Source organism: Rhinolophus hipposideros (assembly GCF_964194185.1).
Source record: "Rhinolophus hipposideros genome assembly, chromosome: 7".
NCBI classification, from domain to species: domain Eukaryota; kingdom Metazoa; phylum Chordata; class Mammalia; order Chiroptera; family Rhinolophidae; genus Rhinolophus; species Rhinolophus hipposideros.
The window spans coordinates 79,815,572-79,843,489 of record NC_138053.1 but is presented as its reverse complement, the minus strand read 5'-3'; the positions used below and the strand labels follow the sequence as shown (position 1 = coordinate 79,843,489).

At 43.8% G+C, this 27,918-nt stretch overlaps 1 protein-coding gene across 4 annotated transcripts in view; it reads left to right on the top strand.

Moving 5' to 3' along the window:
* The window catches only part of PDZD2 (PDZ domain containing 2), a 331,929-nt gene that overhangs the window by 248,519 nt on the left and 55,492 nt on the right, over positions 1 to 27,918 (top strand). For 3 of the 4 annotated variants that reach the window (XM_081053222.1, XM_081053223.1, XM_081053225.1), the window contains 3 exons: positions 3,715 to 3,857; positions 7,116 to 7,248; positions 12,471 to 12,626. In XM_081053222.1, the coding sequence (XP_080909348.1) occupies positions 3,715 to 3,857; positions 7,116 to 7,248; positions 12,471 to 12,626 (432 nt within the window). The remainder of the gene's footprint in view (positions 1 to 3,714; positions 3,858 to 7,115; positions 7,249 to 12,470; positions 12,627 to 27,918) is intronic. The other variant, XM_081053224.1, reaches the window with a different exon arrangement.

The window sequence follows — 27,918 nt, the reverse complement described above, 5'->3', positions numbered from 1 at the left end:
CATCAAGTTCATTCTAGATGTGTAATGAAGAATAGTGGATTGTAGGAGCTGAAGAATTAAAAAGGAAGACTAGATTGGAGGCTGTTAAGGTAACCCAAGCTGAAGATGCTGGTGGCTTTGACAAGGGTGGTGACAGGGAAGAGGAGCAGAAGGAGATGGATGTGAATCTATCTTGCAAGTAGAGCTTACGGATCTTGCTCATGGTTTGGGTTAGGGAATAGTAGAAGGAGGAATCAAAGATAACTCATGGGCTTTTGGATTGTGTATCCTCTTTATCTTGAATAGATGATAGTATTTTCTCCATGGAGATGGGAAAGCCAGGAGTAGGTGGGGGAGAGTCCTGTTTTGATCATACTGAAGTGTGTGTTAGATCCCCAAGTGGAATTGTAAGGAGGCAGTTGGAAATTATTATATTTAAGTTGGTTATTATATTTTGTTGGATTTTGGCCAGTACCAGCTTTGGCCTAATGAACTTCAGACACTGATTTTATTTTCAGCTGAGCACTGTTTTCAGCAATAGGCAGCTTGATTTAATACCATACCGACAAGTGTACAATTAAGACCGATAACATCTGCCTCTTCCTGTTTGTGCCTTCCTTTGTGTACCTCTGAACTCCTCATTAAATGAGCAAGAAATTCCAAGGCAAGGAAACTTTTTTTTTTTTTTTTTAATTTATTGGGGAAGGGGAACAGGACTTTATTGGGGAACAGTGTATACTTCCAGGATCTTCTCCAAGTCAAGTTGTTGTCCTTTCAATATTAGTTGTGGAGGGCGCAGCTTAGTTCCAGATCCAGTTGCTATTGTTAGTTGCAGGGGGCAGAGACCACCATCCCTTGTGGGACTCAAGGAATTGAACCGGCAACCTTGTGATTGAGAGCCCACTGGCCCATGTGGGAATCGTACCGGCAGCCTTCGGAGTTAGGAGCACGGAGCTCTAACCGCCTGAGCCACCGGGCCGGCCCCCAAGGCAAGGAAACTTGCACTGATTTCTTTGAACTCTCTCCTATAGTTCCTACTTTCAATTATGGAAAAAAAAAAGATCATGTTATTGAACAAAAGAGAAAGAGAATATGATCTGTTTCTTGACCAATATAGTTCGGGTTTATATTACAGATTGGTCATTTCTACCCTCTGAAGCCATTTTTAGTAGATATGTGCTTTGTTTTACTTTTAACTAGTTGTGTGTGTTAGGCAGAGGTAGGAATGATGTGTGGGGACTCTTGATGAAAATTGTCAATTTCTTTCTGTCAGAGTATATACATTAGGCCATTATTCTTTCCCCGTGATCATACTTTTGCATGTTTCTTGTCACAAGTCCTATTTGTAAAAGCATTTAAAAATAAGAAAAGACTAGTCTAGTATTATCACACGCCCTGTGAATGATACTTAACATGTTCTGCTTAACAAAAGGAGGGTAGGACAGGGTTGGCAGGGGACGATGGTGTAGCTAGTAATGGGGATGGATAGGTTTTTACTAATTTGGGCTAAAACCAAATGGTTTGGTTTTGTTTCTAGACTATTGATGGTCCCTGTTTCTCTTGGGAAAGAGTTCTACAGTTTTTCTGTCCTGGGAGAGGGAAGAGCTCTGCCCTACGTCTTTAAGACTCCAAGAGCCATTGAAATATCTTCCAAGGAAAGAGCAAGTCAGGCCACCCTCTGCTCTAGTTTCTCAACTGCGTCTGGAGGCCCAGGGAGGCAGCCACAGGCTGACCCATGGGCTAGTGTGGGATGCCCAGCAATCAGGACAACAGCGAATTAGCACATCCCTGAATTTACTCCCTTGGGGCTATCCACGAGGTCAGAGGGTCTCGTGTACTGGAGATGTTGCAAGTTGCCATGTTGGTGGTACTGATTCTGAAGGATGGCTTCTTGAAGTAGAGGGGCTCAGTGAGACGTTGAAGGCCAGGAAGGCTGTTTCTGAATAAGGAAGAGAGAAAGGTGTTCCAGAGGTCAGCGGCAACAAACCAAAAACCGTGACTCCACAGTGAGACGATTGGATGATGTAGAGGTTGTTGACAAGCTCATGAAGTACTGTGGGGAGCCAGTGACTTCTGAAGTTACATTTGGCTAGACAGGCTTCGTGTGTCTGTGGCGAGTGGATGAAGGAGACAGTGGGCATCACTGCATGTCGCTGGAGGAATGGAGTCCCACCGAGCAGTGCTGTACTGGAAAAAGTATAGGATCCAACAGGTCTCTATCTGGTAATAATTTCCCAGACATTCTTGTTGCTGCACATCAGTGACATTTAACATCTGGTTTTTTTAATATTGCATGAAGTTTCACGTTCGTTTCTGACCGTGTGTATTTCAGATTTTCTAAATGTTTCACATTCTTTCTCTTTTGCAAGCAGCTTGCATGGGCCGGTTGCCTATTTCTAGAGGGATGTTGGCTTTGTCCATGTTGGACCTTAACTGTTCCATTGGACCTTCATGATGGATGAAGAAAGCATATGGTTTTTGTTTTATATGTTGAAGAATTCGTTGTGACCCATAGCCCTACACCTAGAGCTAAAAAGAACTACAGGGGCGAGCCTAAATAAGACCATGGAGTAAACCACTTTGGAAGGTTGTGCTTTTATTTCTCTGAATAGCTAAGTATCTGAAGAAACTCAAACATTTTACAGTGTGTTTTCATATGTTTGTGTCCTTGGAGTGAAATAGGGAGTCAAGTGGAAAAAGAACCAAACCAGAAAAGCTACCAGCAGTCCAGAGGACTTAGAGACATTGATTAGTTTTGAAAAAGGATAAATTTTTATAAGAGTTGAAGCATTTTTTTAATGTATTGAAAGAGTATACAAACTAATGTCTTTAGAAGTCAATAACAAATTCATCAATTAATTTCCTGGTTTGGTTTCTCCTACCAAAGATTTCATATTTTAAGGAAATTTGAGATTCAATTCAATATGATGTTTTTAACATATATCTGCATCTATGTATATGTTCTAAGTAATATATGGTTACCTATCAACATTTATTACGTATCTACTAACTGTTGGGAACATTGCCACCTGTTTCCATAAATATCTCATTTAACCCTAACCACAAACCTGAAAGTATTAATAATTATTCCCACTTTAGAGGCAAGGTAACTGAGGTTTTTAGGCATTAAATGACTTTTATACGTGCTAAGTAGCAGAGCTAGGCTCAGACTAGTTGAGGTCTCCTGGCACCAAGACCTAGCTTTGTCTTCCTTTCATCTGTCCTTATTGACTAGTAGCTTTGTGTAAATAAAAAGAACCCAGACTCAGCCAGTGTTTTACACACATAGTGGTATCTGGGTTTCAAGCAGAAGAAACCTTACTTAACAGGACCCAACTCAGGGAATTGAATAATCACTCTTGCTGTGCTGTCCAATATCCTGGCCTATAGCCAAAGGTGGCTATTTAATTAAAATTAAGTAAAGGTAAAAATTCAGAAAATTCAGTGTCTCACTTGCCACTAGCCTATTTCAGGCACTGCGTTGCTCCCTGTGGCTGGTGACCCCCTATTGGATGGTTCAAATACCGAACATTTCCATCCTCAAAGAACCTTCTACTGGACAGCACTGCCAGCCAGAGACGTTGGCCCAGCCCACAGCGTTTTTAATTCTGTGGCCACCTGTGATAGCTGTTGACAAGTGATGAGTCTTCGTCCTGACCTCAGAGCTCCACGCTCCTGTGTCAGTGCCATGTGTCTGCCTGTAAACTTCATAGTATGCTCACTTTTCCTTCCAAGGAGGAAGTTGGCCGCATATGGAAGATGGAGCTGCTTAAAGAATCGGATGGGCTGGGAATTCAGGTTAGTGGAGGCCGAGGATCAAAGCGCTCACCTCACGCTATCGTTGTCACTCAAGTGAAGGAAGGAGGTGCCGCTCACAGGTGACTAGATACCCCTCCCCGTCTCTTCCTCCTCATCCTCTCCCTTCCTTCCCCCGGATGTGAGGACTCTTTCGCTTGGTCAAAGCGCTGGTGATGCTGGAGCACAGAAGGAAATCAGGCATGAGCAGTGCTAATTAAACCCATCTCTGAGCACAGGAAGTAGCTAATTGCTGGAGATCCTGCAGGCTCCGCCAAACCATGAAGGAGAGATTGGATTTCTTTCTAGTCCAGTTTGAGTTTCAAGCGAATGTTACTTCTCCGGACTTTGGGGATGCTTGGCGTATGTGGTTACTTGTCAAGACTGTGCCACACAATAGAACACCATATTCTGGACGTCCTAACTCCTGTAGGACTGTGGCTAAGGACATGGGAAAGGGATTGATTTGGAACGTGACCACAGTTCATGTGCTGCGACTGGATTTGTCAGGTCTATCGGGATTCCACACACACTTATGTACACGTGTCTCTGTTGTGCAGATGTGGAGGGGGGAAAAAGTCCTTGTGAGTTTTTCTCCTTGTGACCAGAAAACAATTCACACATCAAAACTCTTTTTAATCTGAACAGTTGTCTAAAGTAGGAAGAGGGGCAGTACTTAGGCAGAGCTCATACCAGAAAGAAGTCCATTTGGAGTTACAGGGATGTCGTTGTCCCCAAGTGGAAGGCATGATTTTGCCATGCTAGCTGATTGCTTCCATATTATAGTAATTCCTCACTTAACATCGTTGGTAGGTGCTGCCACTTTATGCGAAACAACACAAATGAAACCAGTTTTACCATAGGCCAATTGATATAAAGAGTTAAGTTTCTACACCATCTCATCAACACTACAACGAAATGATGTTGAATGAAGCGACATTCCAGGACCCGGTGTACGCCGGGTGTCTACCATTTGCAAGGCACAGTGGGCGTGTACATATGTTGTATACCCACACGTAGGGAGTAGGCATGTAAAGGTAGAATTTCTCTGATGAGGGAGGTGAATGTAGTCTGGAATTTATAGTGTTTGGTCCAGGTCCACCGATTCTAAAGGACAAACGGCACAACAGAACAGTGTTGGCCTGCCCGAGACCAAGAGGGTCCTCAAAGGCATATCTCGTGAGGTGGAGTTGAAGGAGCCGAAAGCATTTAGTCTAAAGACTGGAACACCTTAACGAGAGGACCAGGGCACACACTATCAAAGTGTTTTGTGCTCATCCGTCCTTTAACTAGAAAGTAGGATGCTAATAAATAAAGTAGAGATAAGATTAACTCCCCTTGTCAGTTACCTGGGCAGCAGTAATTTTTGAAGAATTAAGACCTTAGTTAGTTTTTATCCAGAAGAGCATCATTAAACTTCCCAAATGATGTATGCTTTAAAAAACTCCCACCGTTAGCCATTATCCCATTAATCCTAAATCTTAGGTTCTAGTCTGTCTTTGGAAAGTTGGCAATTAGGAAATGCCTGTGCTCAGAGATCAGCTTACAGAGAACTGTTCTTGTCTGTTTTCTATGTGAGCTATTTCTAGTGGGTCTCCATTTCTTTTCACCCTTAGCCTGGAGTTGTGTGTGTGGGTCTCTCTCTCTGCCTCTGGGGTATATAGTTCACATGCAGGGCATTCTAGTTAATAACAGGAGAAGAGTGAGATGGAATTAAAGAAGGAAAGAAGAGGTGGGGACAGAGCTGGTCATGACGCTATTGTGGACAAGTTAGCGCAGGGACACTGGCCAGACCATTATAGTCTTCTTATTCCTGACTCCCTCTCCTGCAGAGAGGCCCACCCACACACCTCCTTGAGGTTCCACTTGTTTGTTCTCTGTGGTTTGTCTTGTGTTTGTTCTCTTCTAGACTCCCTCTCTTTCCATTCCAACAACTAGTGGGGTCCTTAGCATTTCTGCCTTCAGGGTTTCTGAAGGAGAGCAGCAGCAGAGGGAATCAGAAGTCTCTGGTGTCCCTTGTCTTCTGTTAAAACCTAAATTCATAGAAGAGATTATGATACATGTCCTAGAAGATGGAGAGAGAGAGAGAGGGAGAGGGAGAGGGAGAGGGAGACTGGTGAGGGAGGGAAGGGTGGAGAGAGGTTGATTCCTTGAAAGGAAGGAAGGGGGAGAAAATCCACAGATTGGAGAGAAACAGAGTTGTGTGGATATGGGAATATTGGAGACATGCATGTGTCCCATGGCTGTACCTGGGCGTTAACACAAAGCTTTCAGAGGGGATGGTGGAACCCTATGCTTAGAGTCATTCAGCCTTAGCAGATTTCCTATCCCATATTTAGCAATGGAGATGAGAAGCCTCTAGCTCCTTTGGGATCATGGGAGAGCAGACCCCGGGAGGCTCAGTTGGAACACACAGGACTGTTGACGTACCATGAAAGAAGGGGCCTGCCCAACGCTGTAACACAGTGTGCCTCCGCAGACCCTGACCCCCCAAGAGAGCCAGTTCCTGTGACAGCTTTGTCTCCTGCCAGCCCAAAGCGAAGGGTGCTCCAAGTCAGATGTAATATAATCGAAAAGAAATAAAGAATAGAGCAACAGAACATGTTTATACACCTAGGTGTGTAGACCAGGTCTGATACCTGCAACAGCAGTACATTAGGCAGCTTCATTATTTTTGTGTTCATCCTTCTGCCGATGAAGCTTGGCTGTAAGGACACAAGGATGTAAAAGGAGCTAAGAGAATTTATCCTTAAAGTTCTATAACTCGGGGTACAGGCAGGGGGGCGGTGGACAGACACATGTAGTGCAGTGTTGCAGGTGCCCCAAAGGAAATCTAGCCAAGGGCATATTACCTGGAAGAGAGAGGGCATGGGATAGGGGATTCTCGGTAAGCTTAGGATACATTCATTCTTTTGGGGCTTAGCTCTGTGAATCAGCTGATGACTTAGTCATAAGGGCAGATCAGGAGGTAGAACTGAGAAAAGAAAGACTTGACTATCCTAAAACTTTGGGAGTCTGGGTTCCTCTACCATTGTCTCCACCTGGATGGGACATTTCATTGACATTGATGCCAGGTTACGTGGTAGTAACTTAAGAATGTGGGTCTTACAAGGTGACCACCTGAAATGATGGAGCATTTCACTCCTCTTGAGTAGGAATCTGGACCCAGCCAGACCAAAGAATAAAGAGATCCCATTCCAACTGTCTCTGGTATTCCTACTTCCTCTTTAGCCTGGTTTTAACTATCCCCTGTCGTGATCCTCCCTAGATCCAGGAAAATGACCCTTCTCAAGCCCAGAATGTCTTGACAGGGGAATTTTTTCCCATCTCCATTTCCTCAGGGATGGCAGACTGTCCTTAGGAGATGAGCTGTTGGTAATCAATGGTCACTTACTGGTCGGGCTCTCCCATGAGGAGGCTGTGGCCATTCTTCGCTCAGCCACTGGAATGGTTCAGTTGGTCGTGGCCAGCAAGGTAGGTAGTTGTGTTTCTTTTTAAAACTATTTTTAATGGTGAATTTGGATTTGAGCCCTATCCATACCCCCTCCACCTCTTCACCCCCTGAGACACCCACACGTCCCTGTGAAATTGCCCATTTACCTTGGGCCATTTAAACAGCCGTGATTCTACAGTGCAAGCCCATAACGGGGCCCTTAGTTGAAGTGCATTTAATTACTTTGCTTTCTTTTAAGGGTCTTTGTAGGTATATTTAGAAGATGGAAAAGCAATAATAGGACTAATGAAAAGGTAAGAATGCTAGGGTGGAAGGAAGGACAAGATGGGGAGAGTAGCAACTTGCCCAGGGAGAACCAAAGTGGAGATACGGAAGTCCGCTGGTCAGCAGGGAAGAGAGAGGCGTGGAGGTGTGCCTGTTCCTGGTCCTGAAGGAAGAAATGTTTAGGACCTTGGTTCTGACTCATGGCCTCGTGGAGTGTTGGCACTGCAGGAAATCTTGTGAATCCTGTTTGTCCAGTCACCACCTCCCATTTTTCCTCCTCAATTTTACAAGTGAGACAGTGAGGGAGAGCTTCCACATCCAGTTCTCATCTCGTGGTGGCCTTGGTGCGGTTCCAGGTTCTTGACGCACAGCCAGGGTCTCTGTCCTCTGTCTTGCGTCTCCCTCTTCTTCACGAGGCCTCAGGCTGAGACCCCAGGGTATTAGGATAGTGCTGACATCCTGGGCCCCCGGCATCTGCTTTCATTCTGGGTTTCACCAGCCTTAACGCTCTGGAGAAAGGCTGCAGGATTCCACAGCTGTGTGATGAGAAAGAGGAACTTGGCTTTCTCGGTTCTGCTCCCTTGTCTCATCGTGCTGTTGATGAGACTAGGAAAGAGCCCATGTGACTGAGGAGCTAGTGAAGTGGAGCCAGGGGGCTTCATTCCAGTTCATCCGAGTTGCAGTTCAGGGAAGAATTGCTATGAGCAATATGCTCTTGCCAGTATGGCTCATTTTCCCCTTATGATCCCTGCTATTGTTTTTGAACCTAGCATCCGCAGGTTTTTATATATTTTTGCCTCTTAGATTGTAAGGTCTATTGCCTATTTTTGGAGTATTTAATCAGTAGACTAAAAGAATATTTTAATATTTTGAGCTACGTGAAAAATCAGCCTTCCTGCCTCCCTACACCCTTTACTCCAAATTCTAGACCTAGACGCTCAGGCTTCCAACAAGAATACACAGCCTTGGCAAAGACTTGGCAGGAAGAATTGGCATTGAGGCCCTGGAGGCAGAAGCCGAGACATTCTCCTACCCTTCCACAGATACCACTGGGCACCCTGGCATCTCCTCAGCAGGCACCGGGAAGGGCAGCAAAGCCAGAATGTTCCCTGTCAGCCTGGTGAATTCCACAGGGAGGGAAATGCCACAGAGGAAGGAGAAGTACATTCCCCATTTGGTCAGATGGGCTGGGAATTTGAAAAGCATCATCCAGTCTTATGTGTACACACACACACACACACACACACACACACACACTCAGAGAGAGAGAGAGAGAGAGAGAGAGAGAGAGAGAGAGAGAGAGAGCGTCATATGTTTGCACAGCCCAGCTCCCCACAGTCTATGGCTTATGAATGCAGGGCTTTCTGGACAGGCATTATACCTCGTCCACCAAACCTTTAGTTTTATGACTTCTTTATCATGCTAGTTTGGAACATGGAGACGGAGAAATCTCTTCTATGTCAAGCCACTATTCACAAACACACAGACACAAAGAAAACATAAATTAAAAACAAAACAGGGCCACTGATAGGCAAAACTAATAATTAAGGGGCATACATAATAATTAAGGGGATTTTGAAAACAGCTTTGATGCCTGACCTATGTATGATCTCACTCACCCACTTAAAGGAAGTAAGGACACTAACGTATTGTGTGCCCACTGGGTGCCTGATGCTTCTTACCTATCATCTCATTTAATAAAATAATTCCCATAAGACAGGTATTCATTCTTTTTATTCAAAGGGTGACATTAAAATCTAAGTGATGAATTAATTTGCCCAGAGGTCACACAGCAGTGGGTGGCAGAAGCAGGTTTTATCCTGGGTCCCTTAGACTTCAAAATTCATGCCTCTTCCTATACTCCAAGCTGCCCCTTAGTCAAATAAGATATGAAGGACACCAGAGTCAGTGGTATTAGAAAAAGATCATGTGCTCCTGCCAGAGGTGTTGACTTTTAGGGACACTGGCTAGGGTCTTTGTAGGACCGTCTGGAACCTAGGAATGGGTATCCGTCTAGTTCTTGGTCCATGGGTTCGTGACCATCAGTACTAAGCTACAGCCCTAAAGCTGACCCAAATCAGTGACACCTTTCACTTCTTCCCATGTTCTCTGTTTACAACTAGGCAATACGCTGCTACAGCTGCTGCCTGCTACTGTGTTTCCCCGAAAATAAGATCTGACTGGAAAATAAGCCCTAGCATGATTTTTTCAGGATGACATCCCCTGAACATAAGCCCTAGTGAGTCTTTTGGAGCAAACCTTAATATAAGACCCGGTCTTATTTTCAGGGAAACACAGTATTTGTTCCCAAAGTTAATTTACACTTTCTGAGGTGCTCAACCATGTAGAAGAAAGGAGTCAGTCTTTCAGCACTTTGTGGCATCTGTTCCTCTTCTTCAGCCAACCGGAGCAAGTAATCCACAGGCTTTATTCCCATATTTTTGAAGAGAGGGAGGGAAAAACGAGCTTTTGATGTGCTGAATATAAGGAATAGTAAAAATGTAAATTATTGTAGATAGTAGTCACAAAACTTTAAGGCATTGTTTTAGAAATATAACAGTTGCTTTCTTCTGGAGAGGTTGTCTGGTGTTTCCACACAAATATGTTGTTTGCTTATACATAGGAGCTTAGAACATTTTTGTTGAATAAATAAAATCAGAGTATTTAAATTTGTTTTGATGTTCCTATGAAGTACATGCATAGCAATACAGATTTCTCTTGAGCTTCTTTTTCATTCTTGGTTTTTGTTAACAAGTACTTATTATATGTAACATAGAAAACCCAGAAAAAAAAAATAGAAGAAAAAGAAGATAAAATTTTTGTAATACTGCCATGAGCACCATCTATTAACTAACTGGTGTGTCCTTCCAGATGGCAACACACATACATGTGTGCAATATACACATGCACGTTTTCATTACATGGAATCAAACGCAAGGAGACAGTGCACCTGAGGCCGTTCTAGCTGGGCTTACGTGCCAGAAAAGCCATTTAAAAGCTGTGTATCGGGGTGGGAGATGAGGGTAAAGGGGATCAAATATATGGTGATGGAAGGAGAACTGACTCTGGGTGGTGAACACACAATGGGATTTATAGATGATGTAATACAGAATTGTACACCTGAAATCTATGTAACTTTACTAACAATTGTCACCCCAATAAATTAAAAAAAAAAAAAAGCTGTGTATCTGGAGCAAGTGACTACATGCCTCAACATCTCAGTTTTCTCATCTGTACAGTGAGAATCATGGGATATTAGGATGATTAAATGAGCCATAAAGGGCTCTGAACAGTGTAGCTGGTCCCAACAAGCCTTTGGAGAAATGTTTGCTTTTATGATTATCACATATTATTATATCCAGTTTATTATTACCTTCATTATTCCTATAGTTACGACATATTATTTTGAAGCTATCTTTTTTTTCACTAAGTAGCTTACTGTAAGAATCTTTCCACATCAGGAACTGTATTTCTATAGCATCATGTTTAATGACCGTGAAGTACTCTATCCTGTGACTTGTGCTGTTTACTCACCAGTTGGGACCTTTGACTTTTATAAAACTTAATTAAACTGAACTCATTTTTTGTTCAATAGCTCTTTTGCCTTTCCTTAGGCAAGGTCTGATAATATGGCATTCACAATTACTGATGTAAAATGAACTTCATGTATCTTGAAGGTAGAACCTGCATCTAATGTCACTGTCACCGGGTGCCAGCTCAATAGTTTGTCCATTGTTTAAGATGGATATTTTTGTTGTTTTCATTCTCTTTTCTGTCAAGCCCCAAGGAATATGATAATCAAAAGTTTCCACATGTTTCCTGCCTTGTAGAAATGACTGGTGTGGGAGAATGAGGAGAGGACACGTGTCTCTCTTTTCTGGCCGCAGATCAGCCCTGCAGCCCTGGTCCCTGGCCTCATGCGGTGGCATGTCCCAGGAGACCTCTTGGCTCCTGTGTGTCCTCTTTTGCAGTTAGGATTGTCACATGGCCTCAGTGATCTTGCCTGCATCCCACAACCTATTCTGGCTTTATCTGGAAGGGTAAAGATTATCGTAGGAAGGGCTGTGTTAAAGAAGCCCCCTTTAGAGTCTAATTTTAATGGAGTCGTTCGATGTATTTTTTGTTGACCTTGAAAAGTTGTTCAAGGCTGCTTTTATTGAAAAGACTATCAGTCTCCACTTTGGCATTGTAATTCAATAAACAGTCTAATCTCCTTCTAATGAGCATACGCTAGTGAGATGAGAAATGGGAGAGGGGAGGATATGACGGATATTTGAACTCTTTGTTAGGCCTGGGGAAGCCGTGATGAGCAGACATGGTGTGACATTCAGGGAATTCTCAAGACCAGCAGGCGAGATAGACCAGTCTAGTTAACAATGCACTGCAAGGCAATAAAAGACCCAGTAAAGGACATTAGAGAAGAAAGAGGAGCAAGTGGAGTGCCTCCTGTGGTGACCCAGGAAGGCCTGCAAAAGCAGAGGATGCTCAACTTTTGCCCACATGGGCCTTCGTCCTGAGAGGAAGGGTGTCGAGGCAGGAGGAGCTGCTGGTGGAAAAGGCAAGAAGGCAAGGGAGAGCCTGGCGTGTTTGGATGTCGGGTGTGGGTTGGATGGAGAGAATGGAGGGAGATGAGGCCAGAACTTGCTAATGAGGAGGTTTAAACTGTATCCTGAAAGTAAGACAGGGGAGGGCATCGAGGGATCATAAGTTCGGGAAGCTTGGATTGCCTACGGAAACATTCCTCTAAGAAACAGATTCTTCAGAGGGAAAAAATTGGTTTGGGTTTAAATTGGCTCTACATCACTGATATTTGAGGTAACCTTGCAAACCTGGAAATGTGGAACATACATTCCGTATAGTCTTTGGGTTGGGAGCACGTGACCACCCATAGCTGCTTCTGCTAGGTTTTCCTTGACCTTGACCCAGAACTGTTTGGTGCCATGGGATAATTTGTGGGCCTTTGATTGTATCCCCATAGGAAAGCTCTGCAGAGGACCTCCTGAGGTTAACATCTAAAAGTCTGCCTGAACTGACCAGCTCCGTAGAGGACGTGTCCTCTTGGACCGATAATGAAGAACAGGAGCCAGATGGGGAAGAGGACGAAGGCACCGGCTCGTCTTCCATCCAGGGAGCCGTAAGTGTGCCTCTGGTTTGAAGGGCTGCTCTGCTGGAATGATGCTTTCCTGAAGACACGTGCCAGGATCTGAGATAAAAGCTTGAGATAGTATGATAGAGGCCAGGATGGGAAAGGATCGCAGTACATTCTTTTTATTTTTTAATCAAAATCTTCCAGGAAGATCTGTGAGGGTAATGCCTTTTCATTTAAGAAAAAGAAGTTGAAACTAGACACAGGATAAGAGAGCAACTGGGTATTAAGTTCTGTGCATATATCAATGTCTAGGATGCTTAATATATACAAGGGTTTTATTGCTACTTATTGACAGAGTGTTTGAAAACTATTGTTTGTGAATTTGAACTTAGAGAGATTTCTGGTTGAAAGTGGAATGTTAAAATAATACAACATCCATTCCGGCAAAGCTGTATAAATATGTCTTAACATTTTAATCAAATCAGGACTCTCGCACGGCTCGTAGCTCTTCCTCACACAGCCCGTGACACTTTACACACTCAGTGGTGTGCTCTCACGCACTGTCTGGCACAGTCAGAAGGGCTTTTGGTTAACTATGGTTGCAGTGGCTCCGTGCTCTCCCAGAGCTCACAGATGTGTCGTTTTTAGCGTAAACTCTTGTTAGCCTTTGTTCCCCACTGTCATGCAGGGTCTCAAGCAGGGTCTCTGGTCCCGCTCCCCACATAAGAACGCAGGACATGGTGAGGCCAAAAAGGAACACCCACGAAGCCATAGGTAGGGGAGCCATATAGTGCTATGGCACTATAGTCTCGCTGGCGGCTGGGTTGGAGACACAGGAAGCAGGAGCCACAGAATCCACAAGCCACACTCCGCCACACTCCGCCAGATTGCTAGCTGCAATCTGCACTTGCTAGCTCAGCCACCACCTTCTTGCTAACCCCCATTTTCTGCTAGCGTAGCCACAACAGTTATATTAGTAGCCAATGGCTCACTGGTTACAACTGACGGCCAACTAGTCACAGCTGATGGCCATCCAATTACAGTTGATGGCCATTTACTACCCGAGTGAGCACCTTTCCACATGAGGGAGAGAGCCTGCATTCCTGGCTCTGTCCCCACACCCACCAACCAGCCATGGGAAGGATGCCCTCTTTCTGCCATTTGGATCCCCTTAGAATTTCTTAGTCAAAGGTTTTCTCCAGAGAGGTTAGACTGATTTACACTTCTAGCAGAGCCCAGTTCCCATGCTCACCAATGGCATGATCTTAAAAAGAAAATAGTTTACGTATTAATCACATTTCGTTTTATTGGCTGTCATCCACAAATCTCACACTCATTATTGTCGGTGTAGAAACCAGAAGTGACCCTGCTTTGACAGCTCTCCCTTCTCCGTGCCTCAGACACCACCACCTCATCCCACTTAACCTTCTGCTCTGTCCCCTTCACAAAGCACTCACACAGGAGGAGACACCGAGCTTCTTCCCTGACTCACCACCCATGCGTGCGTGAACACCTGTCATTTGTCAGCCATTCTCTTGAGCTCTGGTCTCAAGCAGGAGAACCGGGCCTGAGACAGAGCCCTGTAGCGCCAGCCAGGAGGTGGGCAGCAGGCACACGGTATCTTCCAGACCTCACAGTCTGCCCTCGGAGACATACAAAGGTGCTGAACTACTGAGAAAAAATATATTTATATGTTTTTTAGTACTATGTTTACAATCCAAGACTCTTTGTAATTTTTAAGCCCTAATGAACCACCTTCAATGAAAGAAACCTGGTATAGTTTTAATCAACGAGGGTACCCCGCCTTTTATTTCACAGATGAGACTGATTAAACCTGCTGCCAAATTCTCCTCAGCTATTGACTAGTTTTGCACCTGTAAGTGGCGGTATGCTCCAAGCACTTAGGCTGAGCAAATGCAACACAAATGCTAAGGACCTGTCAGAAGCACACTTATGATTTCTTTTTTGTGGCTACAATAAACAGCAATGAGATTTTCCTTTCAAAAAGCTCCAACCGTGCTCAGGATAAAACCATATGGTGAATATCAAGTTTGCGGAATAGGGGCAGGAAAAAGAACGGGAATGGGACGGTGAAATTCCCTAGTCATTTTCACACTTGTCATCCATCTCAGTGGGGTCTGGCTCCAGTGCCAGGACTCTCTTCCCACCGCCCACCACCCATCACCATATCCAATCCTGAAGACCACAGTTTGGTGTCGGAAATATCTTCAGTCTAGCTCTTTCTCCAGCGGTGCTCCTGGTCCACCTGATCAGTCATTCTTCCTCAGCTCTGTCTTCTCCACTTTGTCTTCTGCTTTGCCATGACCATTTTTAAATGAGAAGCTGGCCACGTCGTTAATGGTTGAAAATCATTTGGCAGCTCTCAGTTGCACTGAGGCTAAAATCCCGAGTCCCGAACGTGGACTGCATCCGCTCCAGCCTGCCTGCGCTCCTTTCTGCTCTCTAGGTTCCCAGCAGCCCCAAATATGCACATTCCCCGGCACTGGGGGTTCCACATTCCCCAGGCTGCTACTGTGTGTTTGGCAATCCTCTGTTCTTTCTACCTAGAAGACCTTTTTTGCCTGGAAAGATCTTTGTCAACCCAGCCCAAACATCACTTCTTCCCATGAGGAAACCTTTCCCTGACACTCAGAGTTGCTTGGTCTCTGTTCTGTGCTGGCCTAGCTCTGTGTGGAGGTTTCCATTGTAGCATTCACCATCTTGTTTTCATAATTTATCTTTTTACTCTCTGTCTTCCTCATTAGAGCAAAACATTTCAAGGGCAAAGGCTGTGATGCCTTAAGCTTCTCTCTATGCCTGGACAGTACAAGGCCTAGAATATAATAGAGGGTGCAAGGGAGGGAGGGATTCTCCTATGAGCTTCTGTCATTCCTTGACCACTTCCAGTCCTTCCCTCGGAGATCACTGGTCCTCTTATGTCCTCAGGTCACAAGCCTGGTTCCCAAGCCTCTGACTCTTTTGCTTCCCTCTTCTTGCCCCCAACATGTGCCCTGCCAGGGCCCCTCTCCATCCACTCTTCGGAGGCATGGTTCCCTGCCTCTTCCACCAGCTAGGATGTCAGCACCCTGGGGCATTGCAGCACTGCGAGATCTGGCCTTGCCATTGATTGGAAAATAAGGGAGAGCAATTCTCTTCTGGTCCCTGTGGCCAGTTGAGGAGGACTCAACTCAATTGCAGGTTTTGCATACCTGGAACCCTACTGGAGTGGTGCAGCTGAGCACTTAAGCCTGCAGAGGGCATGAGCCATAATTCTTCCGCTGCTTGCCAGGATCCCATGGAAAGGGGAGTTGAGACTGAAAGGAACTGAGATGGTTTTGCTTTGAGGTGTTACACACGTGCCCTCCTCTCTGGTTATCTAAGCACTACCTTCCTCTCAAAGACCAAATGAAGTTCAAAGTTACCTGAGACGCTTCCCTCCACTTGAAGCATCTAGAGCAGGGGTGTCCAAACTGCGGCCCACGGGCCAACTGCAGCCCGCAATCCGTTGTTAATTGGCCCGCAGCAAATTCCAAAAATATATTTAGTTTACTTAAATAGACCAGGTGAGGCAATATGTACTTCACCCCAAGTGAGTGGCCCTGCTGTTTGTGTATTTTACCGCATATGGCCCTTGGTAAAAACGTTGAAAAAAGTTTGGACACCCCTGATCTACAGTGATCTCTCTCTTGTTCCCAAATATGCTTATCACTGCTCCCTGGCAGTTAGCATCTGCTGTTTTCTATTTATTTGTTACTGCTTATCTCTTTGAAGAAAGAAAGAAAATACTTAAGGTTTGTCAATTTTGAAGTCAAGGTATCTCTTTGCGCCCCAGTACCAAAGAAGTACCTTGTATTCAATACATACTCAGTACATATGCCTTGATCATACAGCCATCTGTAAAGCAGTGGTTCTCAAAATGTGGTCCCGGACCAGCAGAATCAGTGTCACCTAGAAACTTGTTAGAAATACAGATCCTCGGGTTCCCGCCCTGCTGAATCAGAATCTCTGAGGGTGGTGTTCAGCAATCTGTTTTTCAATAAGCCTTCCAGGTGGTTTGGACACAGGCTAACGTTTGAGAATGTGGGAGCTCTCCAATAAAATGAGTGGCATGTGGGTTATTATTGGCTATTCAGAAAAGTGTGTTTTTTTCCTGAAGTGTAAATAATTACAGTTCATCTTTTTTAAAAAAATGACATTTTTCAAGGGGGTAAAAAGATCCATGCTCTGGCTTTCTGAGAAAGTGGCTCTTTTTAAAACAAAGAGAAGAAGAAGAATTTCAGCGTTACAGGATGAAATGGGTGGTGAAACCTCTGAAGTGATTGGAAGCCTGTCTCCCTTTTTATATTTTTAACAACAACAACAACAATGGAAGTACAGATTGCCTTTCGCAATCTGCATCTGTGCGAGCTCAGCTAGGAAGAGTTTGCTTAGCACATCCATCAACAGACCTGTATCCGGCTTCCTTTGGCATCTGGAATCAGTTCTAACATTTTTGGAATCAGCAGTTTGGGAAAATCTTGGAGACCTTTTGGGTAATTAGGGTTTAAGCAGAAATAAAGGACCTCATCTCTCAAAAGGAAAGAAGAGCCAAGCTGGATCTGACGATTCTGTAAGTTTGATCATTGGTGTTCGATTCTTTGCTTGTTGGTGGAATAGTCAAGAGGTATGAAAACCTGAATCACAGTCTTCTGGAAAAGTCATCATCCTCTGAGGTAGATATCCATCCAGATATAGAAAGAAAGGAGAAGAGCTCTCGTGTTTTATTTGGATTGAATAATTGATAAAGTGTTCTCTCTAAATGTTTCCAAAAGTATCTGGGCATTGAGGATTTGTATTGCAGCATCCAAAAGTACCATTTCTGCTTGAGTCAGGCTGGCCTGGATGGGAAACTGGGGCCTGAGCTAGGTTTTTCTGGTGAATTGAAGTGAGAGTATGAGGCAGAGAACAGTGAGCACCAAGTACGTAAGCTTGTGATTAGTTTTAAAACAGGAAGACCCCAATGTCTGGCTGAAAACCAGATCTTCATAGAGTAAAACTATTAATGCAGAGAGATCCTGGCACGGGGTTCCCCGAGCTTTTTGTGGGGGAGTGAATGTTCTTTCCCGCAAGCCTGGAGGGGCCAAGGCGGGTGTTATGACAGGCTGTTCATAGGGCAGGCTTGGGCTCTGAGGTTCAAAGCACAATGCAGTGGCAGCCATTGCTTAAAGATGTCCTCATTTTCCTGGTTCAGGAATGCTCTTCTCTTCTCCTTAGGGTTCTTCTTCCTACTTATCAAACATTAGGATTCGCCTCTTCCAGGAAGTCTTCCTAGATACATACATCCTTCATGCCTGAGCCCCCAGAATGTAATAACACCCTGTAATTTCCTTCATGACCCTTAACACAGATTATAATGATACATTTATTCATGTGACAGTTTGTTTAATGTCATCCTCCCCTATTAGTATGTGATCCATGGGGGCCCATGTCAGGTTTGCTCACTCCTGTATCCCAAGTGTTAAATATGTATCATGGGATAGGTGGAGGTTGGCCAGGCAGGCAGTCAGGTGTATGGTTGCTGTACCCTCTCATTCCCTAATGCCCCTGCATACCCCTCATCCTAAGATTTATTTACCTTCCACTGACTCACCCACCTTCCCCAGCACACCATGAATTTAAAATGGGCATGGCACATAGTAGGCACTTGTTGTTTGTGTCCACAAACTAGAAAGTCTATCTGCCTCTCCCTTCTGAGGGTTTCCGTTGGGGATACGAATATCAGTAATGTAGAAATTTCTTTTCCACGTATAGCACTGGGAGGACACAGTGTTCCTTTCCTTATAACAAGACATTCGTGGTTGCACCTGATTAACAAACAAGTAGGTTTGTTATTTTTTATTGGTTAAGATGTAAAAGCTGCAAGCAGCTAGAAAGGGAGCTTAGGACTGATTTTTAACACATCAATGATAACAATAACAATAATAAGGGATTGTCCTTCCCAAAGGAGTTGGTGAAGCAGTAAGTGGGATGTGAGTGAAAAGACAAGGCAAGAAGGCACCACAGAAAGGCGCTCGGGATTGCGAGTCTCGAAGCTGCAGGTTCTGGTAAATAGCTACAAGGAACCATGGGATTAGCTGGTCCAAACTTTGCATTTTATAGCCAAGAAATCCATGACGAGAGAGAAGACTGCTGAGCTCCGCTGATAGCAAACTTGTTCCCCAGATGAGTCACAGTATGGCTCAAGGGAAAGAAAAGGTGAACACACTAAGAAAAGCATTCTGGCACTACACAGACCTGTAAGTGGAATAACTGTGTGTTGCATACACATGATTGGACACAGGTAGCTCCACATTCTTACATATGTCTAAAACCCGGGGCGGGGGGATGGCGTGGTTTAGCTGACCATCAGATCTCCACGGTCTACACTGGAGGGGCCCATTTGGCAGGCCTGAGTGGGATGGGGCCCAGCAGTCAATTTTCAGAAGCATCCCAGGTAATCCTGATACGCCCAGATTTGAAAAGCAAACCTTTGGGAGATGCTGGCGGTCGGAGGAAGCAGCAAGTCCAAACACACCCCTCTGTTGCCCATGTGGCAATTTCCATGACATGACAAAAGTGGCAGGGCTCCTAAGAGTCTCCTGACTGGGGGCTACATGAGGCCACAGACCCATCTGTGCATGGCCTTGACATAAGGGAGGTTTTAGGCCCCCAGCTCTCTCCTCCTTTCTGTACTTTAGGGTAGAAGGATCAAGGCCAATGTATTTGTGGTTGGAAACTTGGAAGCACACTCCTCCCAGCCTGCTCTGGATCCTACATGAGAACAGACTTGCTTGCACGTCATAGCTCTCATCACCTTGGCAGCCACCCTGGTATACAGACCGGTGGTGGTAATGCAGAAACTGTGTTGCTCCCGGCGCCAGCCCGAAGCAGGCAGCAGCACATACTGACCCCCAGGTCCCCGAATTGTACATTTTTCTTTCCACTGTCCCAAACTCCCACCCTCCCTTCTCCCTCCAGAGTCCTTCCCCAAGTAGGTCTCAGTTCACTTAGACGTTCCTTAGGCCACACTTCAACTTGGCATCTGTAGGAGATGGCTTGAAACTCAATAGAGTCCGTAGAATTGCCAGAGCAAGATAAGAACGACAAGCCTGCAATTATTGCTGGTCTAAGAAAGTAAGATTTACATTTGGGGGTGGTTTTTGTTTGGTTTGGTCTCATACTTAAGGAGATGAAGTGACTATTTAAATGGGTGGTGGAAAATAAGATAAGAATAATTATTTGGCCTGGATGAATTGCCCAGAAAACTGCTGAAGTTTGAATTAGGCTTATTCCCGTGGCACATTTTCTGGGGCCTGTTCCAACTCGCTACCTGGCTCTGTGCTGCAGTTTCATGCAAGCAGTTTGCAGTTCTCAAGGAAGTAAACAGCTCGTGTGATCTGCATAGCAAAGCAAATATTCTATAGTCTAATACAGCAGTGGTCTCCAAGGTGGGGTGAGTGCACCTGGGGGTTAGGGGGGACCAGATGGGACCTTGGAGTGTGGGAGGAAAGTATTAGGACGTATATAGATATTTATCTCATTTTAGATGGTTTTGTACTTTATAGTGCATATATACGTTAGTACAGTAGTCTAGGGTTATAATTTATGATTCTATGCTGGGGGTGCCTGCTGGCTACATAGTCTACAAAGGTTGACGTCAAAGCATGAAGCATTATGATATGCAGTTAAAGACATCCCCTTAGAGTGCAATCGACTTTATTATCATCTTTTGGATTTGAAAAATTCCTTCAAATTTCACTGAAAATAAAATATGGACAACTAGAGCATATAATAGTTTCTTTGCCCTCAGATTAATTTCTTTTATGAAATTAATACCATAGACGTCATGAAGCGACCTTATCTTTTCAGATAAGATATTGCCCATCTTTGTGCATTCCTGTACAGTATTCCAAGATGCCTTTCAACTCTTCCCCCTATTTCCGCCATTCCCCTGAATGTTCTTCTTATAAATATCATCCTTATTAATTTAGTTTTATATGTCCTTCGGGAGTTTGAATCTGTAGTTCTCACACTGAAATGTAAAGTAGAATGTATTAAGACTTGAAGGAAAGTGGCAGTTCAGAAATGAAACTGAAATAAAAATTTCTTCTGCCATAGACAAAATGATGGCAATTCCACAGGGAGAAAAACAGGATGATGTGATTTATTTGTGCACCATATATCTGAAGTAATATATCTTATTTATTTATGAGCTTCGGTCAGCCTTTAAGGTCACAGAAATCCTTGAGATGTAGGTGGCTTTTGAGACTGTCAATGGAGAGAGTAGTGCTGAAACACACAAATTCTAACTTTCTTAAGAGAAACAGGATATCCCTACATAGTTTCAATTCCAGTTATTGTGTTGGTTTTTTTTAGGCAAATGACGAAATTACCTTTGACCGCATGTAGATGAGTTAGACAAATAGGCAATGAGTACTCAAAACAAAACAAAAAAACACCTCACTTGAAGACTTCATGAACAGTGGGACATTTGGAGTTTTTTGGTTTGTTTGTTTTGTTTTTTGGTATTTTTCTCTAGTTTACTACATCTTATACAACACGGTAGTACAAAGCTGAGAAATAAAAACAAAGCAAAATATAAGAGAGTAGAAGTTGCCCTGTGGAATCCAGGGCAGAAATTTCTCAAAGCCATAGAGCTGTTTAAAATGAATAGAATTCTCCCCACCCAAGGGTTTCCTTGCCTGGCTTGGTGTTTGCTATTTGTTTGCTTGGTTTTGCTGGGCCAGCTCTTTACGTAAGCTACTGATTCAGCTCAGTAAATGACATTTGCAGGGGGAAAAAAAGAAGAAGAAAAAACGAAAAACCGTGCCTCTCCCTTCTGGTTCTTGCTCTTATTCCTTCACTTGAAATATTCTTCCTTCTGCTCCTGACTATCAAGGTTCTGATGCCCGTCATTCCTCAGAGACTTTTCTAATTACTCCAGCCTTCTGTCATCTCTACTTCCTCTGATTGCCAATTTCATTTGCCCGTTTCTCACATTTTAGCACTTAAGAATCAGAAAGACACCTTCTGATTTATATAAATGGTGGGGAGATGGTTTCAAAATGTGCTGGCCAAGTTGTTGTTTGGTTCAAATTTATTTCCCCTAGAAACAAATATATTAATAAATATTGGTGGAATTACCTTGTGAACTAATGATAGCAATTAGGTGACCTGCACGTCACACATACACATACTCTTCAGCTCCCAAAGCAAACATCTCTAATTCTTCCCAACACTCTTCCGCTGGTGCCAGATACAACCTCAGAAGTTGATAATGTGACATTCGGGTGCCCACAGCCAAGTCATAGTATGAATCAACAGTGGACTCAGTCAGCTTCACTGCCGTCCACGTGAGCGCTCTGCTGGGTGCTTTGGGGGATACAGAGACATAACTCACACGGTCTTCCTCTCTCACGATACTTATTATATTCCATAATGAATTGCGGTTATTTCTGTTCTTTTCATGTTCCCCATTTCTGTCTAATAAATCCTTAGAAACCATGTGCTATATATGACCTAGTGGAGTACATCTGATTCCTCCCAGTGATCAGGGAGGGCTCAATGGGTGGGGTGGTATTTGACTATTCCATAGGATTGCCACAGGAACACCCACAAATATGGGTGACATTCTAGAGCAGAAAAATAACATGTACAGTGGTCCACAAATAGGACATTTTAAGGCCAGTTCAAGGATCAACAGATAGTGTATTAAGTGCAAACGTCCAGCCGATGTTTTTAGTTCCAGACCGAGGAATCATGACTAACTTTACAAGTACTGTGACTCATTGATGGTTGCGTGACAGGGTCAGATTTTTTGTTTTAAGGTTATCAATCAGTGAGTTAGAGGAAGAAAGGCAGTCGGAGGTAGAGAGATGGATTTGGAAGCTTTGCTGTAGCCCCACTGAGAAGTAGTCAGAGCCTGGATGGAAGGAGGGGTGGCCATGACAATGGAAAGGCAAGAAACAGTGTTACTGGCTGGTCAGTGGAGGAAAGGAGCAGGGCCAGCCTGCTAGTTGAAGTGTGGGTTCTCCAAGCCTTACAGCTTGGCGAGCTACAGGCTTATTGGTGGTAGAGAAGAATGAAATGAGTTTCCTCTCCTTTTTTTCCCCTGAAAGCAAGGCCAATCCAAAGCAATATTTTGAATGAGATTTTGTTTACCATTGAACCCTCCAGCCTCCTATTATCCACTCCTCACCTGCTGGTCCCTTTCTTCACAGGTTTCCTGGATTTTAGTATCTCCCTACAGTTCCCACAGTCTCCCCGAAGAGGTTCCAGGTTCCCAAGAATTCTCTTTTTTATTCTCCAAGTCATTTTCTTCCTTTTCCTACCTCTACCACCACCACCACCACCAACAACAACAACAACAACAACAAGACCAAAAAAACAAATAAAACCCTTCCCATTTGTTTCAAGTACTATGTTTGTTAGTAAAGAAATCTGATTAAACCAATTTAAGTGGTGGCCAATAATCCTATGGCATTTAGCAAAATATGTACATTTTAAAATGAGAAGCCTTGTTTTTTTGAGTGAGTTTCTTATTGTAAACTTTTTTTTTCTTTGGAGGGTATCATTAAATTTCCATTTTAAAAAGGAATTTTATTTTTAGTTACATCAGCCTAGGAGGAGAAAAACATTTCTTTTTTTTAATTTAAATATATTGTATTCAAGTCAGTATAAACCGAGTGCTATTATTTCAACAAAAGTCATTATAAACATTTTTAACGAGCAATCTCACTTGTTTTGTACCCCGGCATTGGAATCTGGTGTATATTTTGCGCTTACAGAACATCTCTATTCAGAGTAGCCGCGTGTCTAGTGCCCAGTAGGCACGTGGCTAGTGGCTGCCACTTTGGATAGAACATGTCCAGAGTTGAATGCCTCGTCCTAAAGCGTTTCCCACATTCTGGATCTTTTCTGATTGTATCCATGGAATGTGTGTACTGTGTTCCTCTGGTCTCCAGTTGTCCTACAAATTGGTGTTTAACTCATATTGGTATCTTTTAAAGACGGAACTAAAAGATAAAATCGCAACGGCTGCACGACAAAGATGTTTTTAGAGGAAATACTGTGGTAGACCATTCAGCCTCGCCTGCTTACGATGTCTGTCCTTGCCAGCGCTTTCCCTTCAACTTACTCTAAGTTATGTTTCCTAAAAATTCTCAAGTTCGTTCACAGTGAACTGTGGATAAGGATGCGTCTGAGCTGTTCCTATCTGTGAGAGGTTGGCAATTGTAAAGTTCAGGTCGTAAACATTACAGGCTTTGCTGGCCAAACAGTGTCTCTGGTAACTGCTCACTGGCCTTTGTAGCACACAAGCAGCCATAGGCACTAAGTGAACTAATGGGCGTGACTGGGTTCTAATAAAACTTCACAAAAGCAGGTGTTGGACCAGATTTGGCCCCCGGGCGGCAGTTTGCGAGCCCCTGCTGTAGGTGATCAGGTGTGAGCCTGGGACACCCTTTTATTCCTGCTTCCCATGTGGCCTCCTCGGAGCACATCTCAGCATTCCAGATTCTTCCAGAAGTGCATGCCCTTCGAAATATCTATCAGCACATCAGCATGAACTCATCACCACTCCTGGAAAAGAAGGAATTCGGAGTACAGCTCATGTTGATCTGAAACAGGCAGCAGATCAGAATTTAACCACAACATCTTCCACATGACCAGTTACTCTTCTAAATCCTGCCTGAATGGTATACCCAGTTAAAACAATAAGCCATGGAATCATGTAAAACTTCCGCTAAAACATTTGTATAGGAAAAAAAAAGGCCCTGCAAGAATCTGGCGTGTTTATTGTTACTGCTGAATGGGATTGGACTCAGCTGCCGTTAGGCCACCTCTGACAATTCATCCCTTATTTTCTTTCCTGCCAATCCTTCTGTTTACTTCTTAGGTCTCATTTACATGCTTTTTTGATAGCCCTCCCACTTCTACTTTTTGTGTATTTTGAGATTTTCCTACACACACACACACACACACACACACACACACACACCAGATTTTATCATTCTGGGTTTTAGGGTAAGGCGTAGCCTAGTCCTGCTCCCAGAGATATGTCCAATGTGAACAGGCAGTCAGCTCCTGTTGAGAAATGACCCAAGGGTCTGCCTTTTGTTGCCAGCCCACAAACCCAAGAACTCCAGACCCCACAGTTTTCTCACCCACTAGGTCATGGGAACATGGCAAGGGTGAGAGATTCCTGCTTCATAGAGAATGCCTGTGCTTGCCTCAATTCGAAATCAATACCAAGGAGAGACACATGCAGATTCTCCTTCTTGTCCTTCTCCATCCTGTTATTTTTGAATGACTGAGGGTCACTTGAGGACAATGACCTCTCCTTGGGAAGGTGACACAAATTCACCATAGGTGGCGCAAATGTGGGGCAATGACTGATGACATTCCTACCTCCTTAAAGGGACCGAGAGAGCTGTTTAATTTGTATGCATAAATATCATCCAAATCACCAATAAAGTGGACACAAATGGTTTGGGGATGATAAATGTGAGGAAACCGGAAATGGGCTGAGAGAGAACAAGGACAGAATTATTTCTTTTGCCGAGCTACAGCCTGAATGCCTCTGTCAACATCAGCTGCCGCCTTTTCCCCCAGCAGCCTCTGGTGCTCTGCGTGTACCAGGGCATACTGGGGCTTGGCAAGTTTCACTTTTCAGTTCTACTGTTGTCCTCTTCAGTCCTGAGTTACTGTCTGTGTTGGAAAGCAGTAAGTTGAGTGTAGCGGTGGTAGATTTGTGTTTAAATTTCTGCAGTCAGCTCACAGGTTTCTTGCTACTTTGGGGCTGATTGATGGTTGTTCTGATTCCCTTTTTCTGAGTGGTTATTCATTCCCAGCCCTGGCCTCTCTGATAGCCATCTGGTTCTCCTTTGGTCACTCCAACGTCTGCCCCAGAGATTTGGAAAACGAGCTTCCTTCGGCAGCCTAAAAATAATCTTAGTGTGACTGGCGCATGAAAGGGAAATTGCCAGGCTCCACTGTCCTGTAGATACCGACCAGGGGAGAAAGCCAACAAAGAAAGCTTCCTCAAGATCTTATGTCACATCTGCAGATTTATTTTCCCCCCACATGCTGGGAACTGTAAAAACATGGCATGAAGTGGGTGCAACCAGTCCTGCAATTTTCCTTGGGATTAGATATGCTTGCACAATGGAAATGGTTAGAGATAAAAGCCACCCTTTGCATGGTTTGTTTGTAAGGCTTCAACAGTTAGCAGAGCAAGACAGATGATGCTCAGTAGTTCATTATATTAGTCACAGTGTATTCACAGAGATCTCATAAATGCTTTGGACAGCAGTTATAGGACATTTCTAAGTACTACACTTTTAACATGGACCAGAGGGGCCTGTCTCGTAGTAGACAATGATGGTTTGCTCCCCAACCCCAGAAAATTAACATTTGCCAGAAGCTAAAACTCAGTCCCTGTGCTGTTTCTCATCCAAAGTTATTTCTAGCCACATTGTCCAGTGCAGCTTTTCAGAGGTTCTGCATTGAGATAAAAAATGTCAACATAACTATATTCCAATAATTAAAATGCCAATCAATTCAAATCCCCTCGCAAGTTATAATCCAAAGATGTTAAAATCTAAAGTAATTAACATCCAAACTTAAATTTCCTTGACATTTTGAGTTAAAAACCAAAGCACTTTATACCCCCCTTCAATCTCTCATATTTCTTATTTTGCTCCATCTTAACTAAGGAGATTCTTGTATTAGGTGCTAGGTACAGGTAGTGCTTTTCAGCATTTGCAGCCTGGGATATTTTCCACTAGAACAAATATGTCTCTTTCAGCTCCAAGAAAGTTGAATTTGTTCAACAGCAAGTTTCTTGTGTGCTTTACTTTTTAGTGAAATGTAAATGAACAAAGACTCACAATGGTATCAAAACATTGGCTGCACACCCTTGACATTTAGAAAAGTGAGCCAATCCCTAGCCGCTGGACAGTGGTCCCAGGCAAAATTTTGTTCCCAGCACCTTATTTAATTTTGCCAAAGACCATGTCAAGAACTGTAAAAAGTCTGAAATTTTACACTACAGATTCATGGATGCTGGCAGAAGACATGAGATTCCTAGGTCAGAGACAAATGACTTTGTTACCCACGGCACAGCATTTTTTGGCTTTCTCCAGTCCCAGTTTAAGATTCAGTCCCAGTTTAGAGCTTTATGTTTGCATAATTTCCCCTTGCCCCCCACAAGTCCTTTGGGAGCGATGCAGAGGGGCTCAGGCAGGTACACACACAGGGCATTTCTATCACAACTGGGGAACCCAGAACAAAAGCAGCCTGAATCACTCGTGATGGGCCAGAAGCAAACCTGACTGCTCTTCACTCCAGAGAGGGACATTATCTTTATTATACTGGACATTGCACAAATCTGCCCCTTCCTCCTGAGTCACTGTCTCTAACGTTCAAGGCTGTTCACTCTACAACATCCTTTAAGGATGGATAATCCAGAGTAAAAACAGCCTCTGTCTGTTTACGAGATACAAAGAAATGGGAGAGACCCAGACATTCAGGAGAAATGCCTGTCTACAGACTATAGCAAAGACTCCTTAACATCAAGTAAAGGAGGGCTGATGATGATGAAAATATTCTTGGCTTCTCTTAATGATGAAAATATTCTTGGCTTCTCTTAAAGATGCCAGTCAGTCTGTAGCAGTTGTTTGGAGTCCATGACCATGAACTTAACTCACAGGAAACTTCCCAGTCTGGGTGGTGGAATTAACCTGGTCCTACGTAAAGTGCCTTCTGTTTATATTCAAGAGCCTCTTAATTTGCATTTACACTTTAAGATAAAAGTATAGGGTGCCCTGATGTACAGCATTGGATGTGCATTGCATTTCTGATGGAGCTTCCACATTCTCAGGAGCAGGCATTTTCCATTTCCACTGTCTATTGATACAGAAATGCTTAGACTGAAAGAAGCTGCATCTGTCACCCCCATTTATTCAGCTTGAAAAACACCCTCTGCAGATTCACCAGACCTGCTGTTAATGACTCTGAAGCTTATACCCCTAATGAGCTAGTAAGTGCTAATACTTCTGCCACCTGCTCCTTGGAAAGTCATCTTTTCTCAGGTTCCAGGGGTCAAGTAGCATTTTCTGCTACATATTTTTGGGCAGTAACTGGATATGCTTCTAATGTTTTATATTTATCTCTTTTGGGTAAGATTCCCTTGAATTTCTATTTAGCCTGCTGCTTAAATGGACTCCTTTCTTCTTTCATAGCCCTGCTTGCTGAGTCTGTGTGCCTTTTTTCACTTCCCCTGTTCCTTTGCTTTCTGACGCAGATTTTTTTTTCTAAA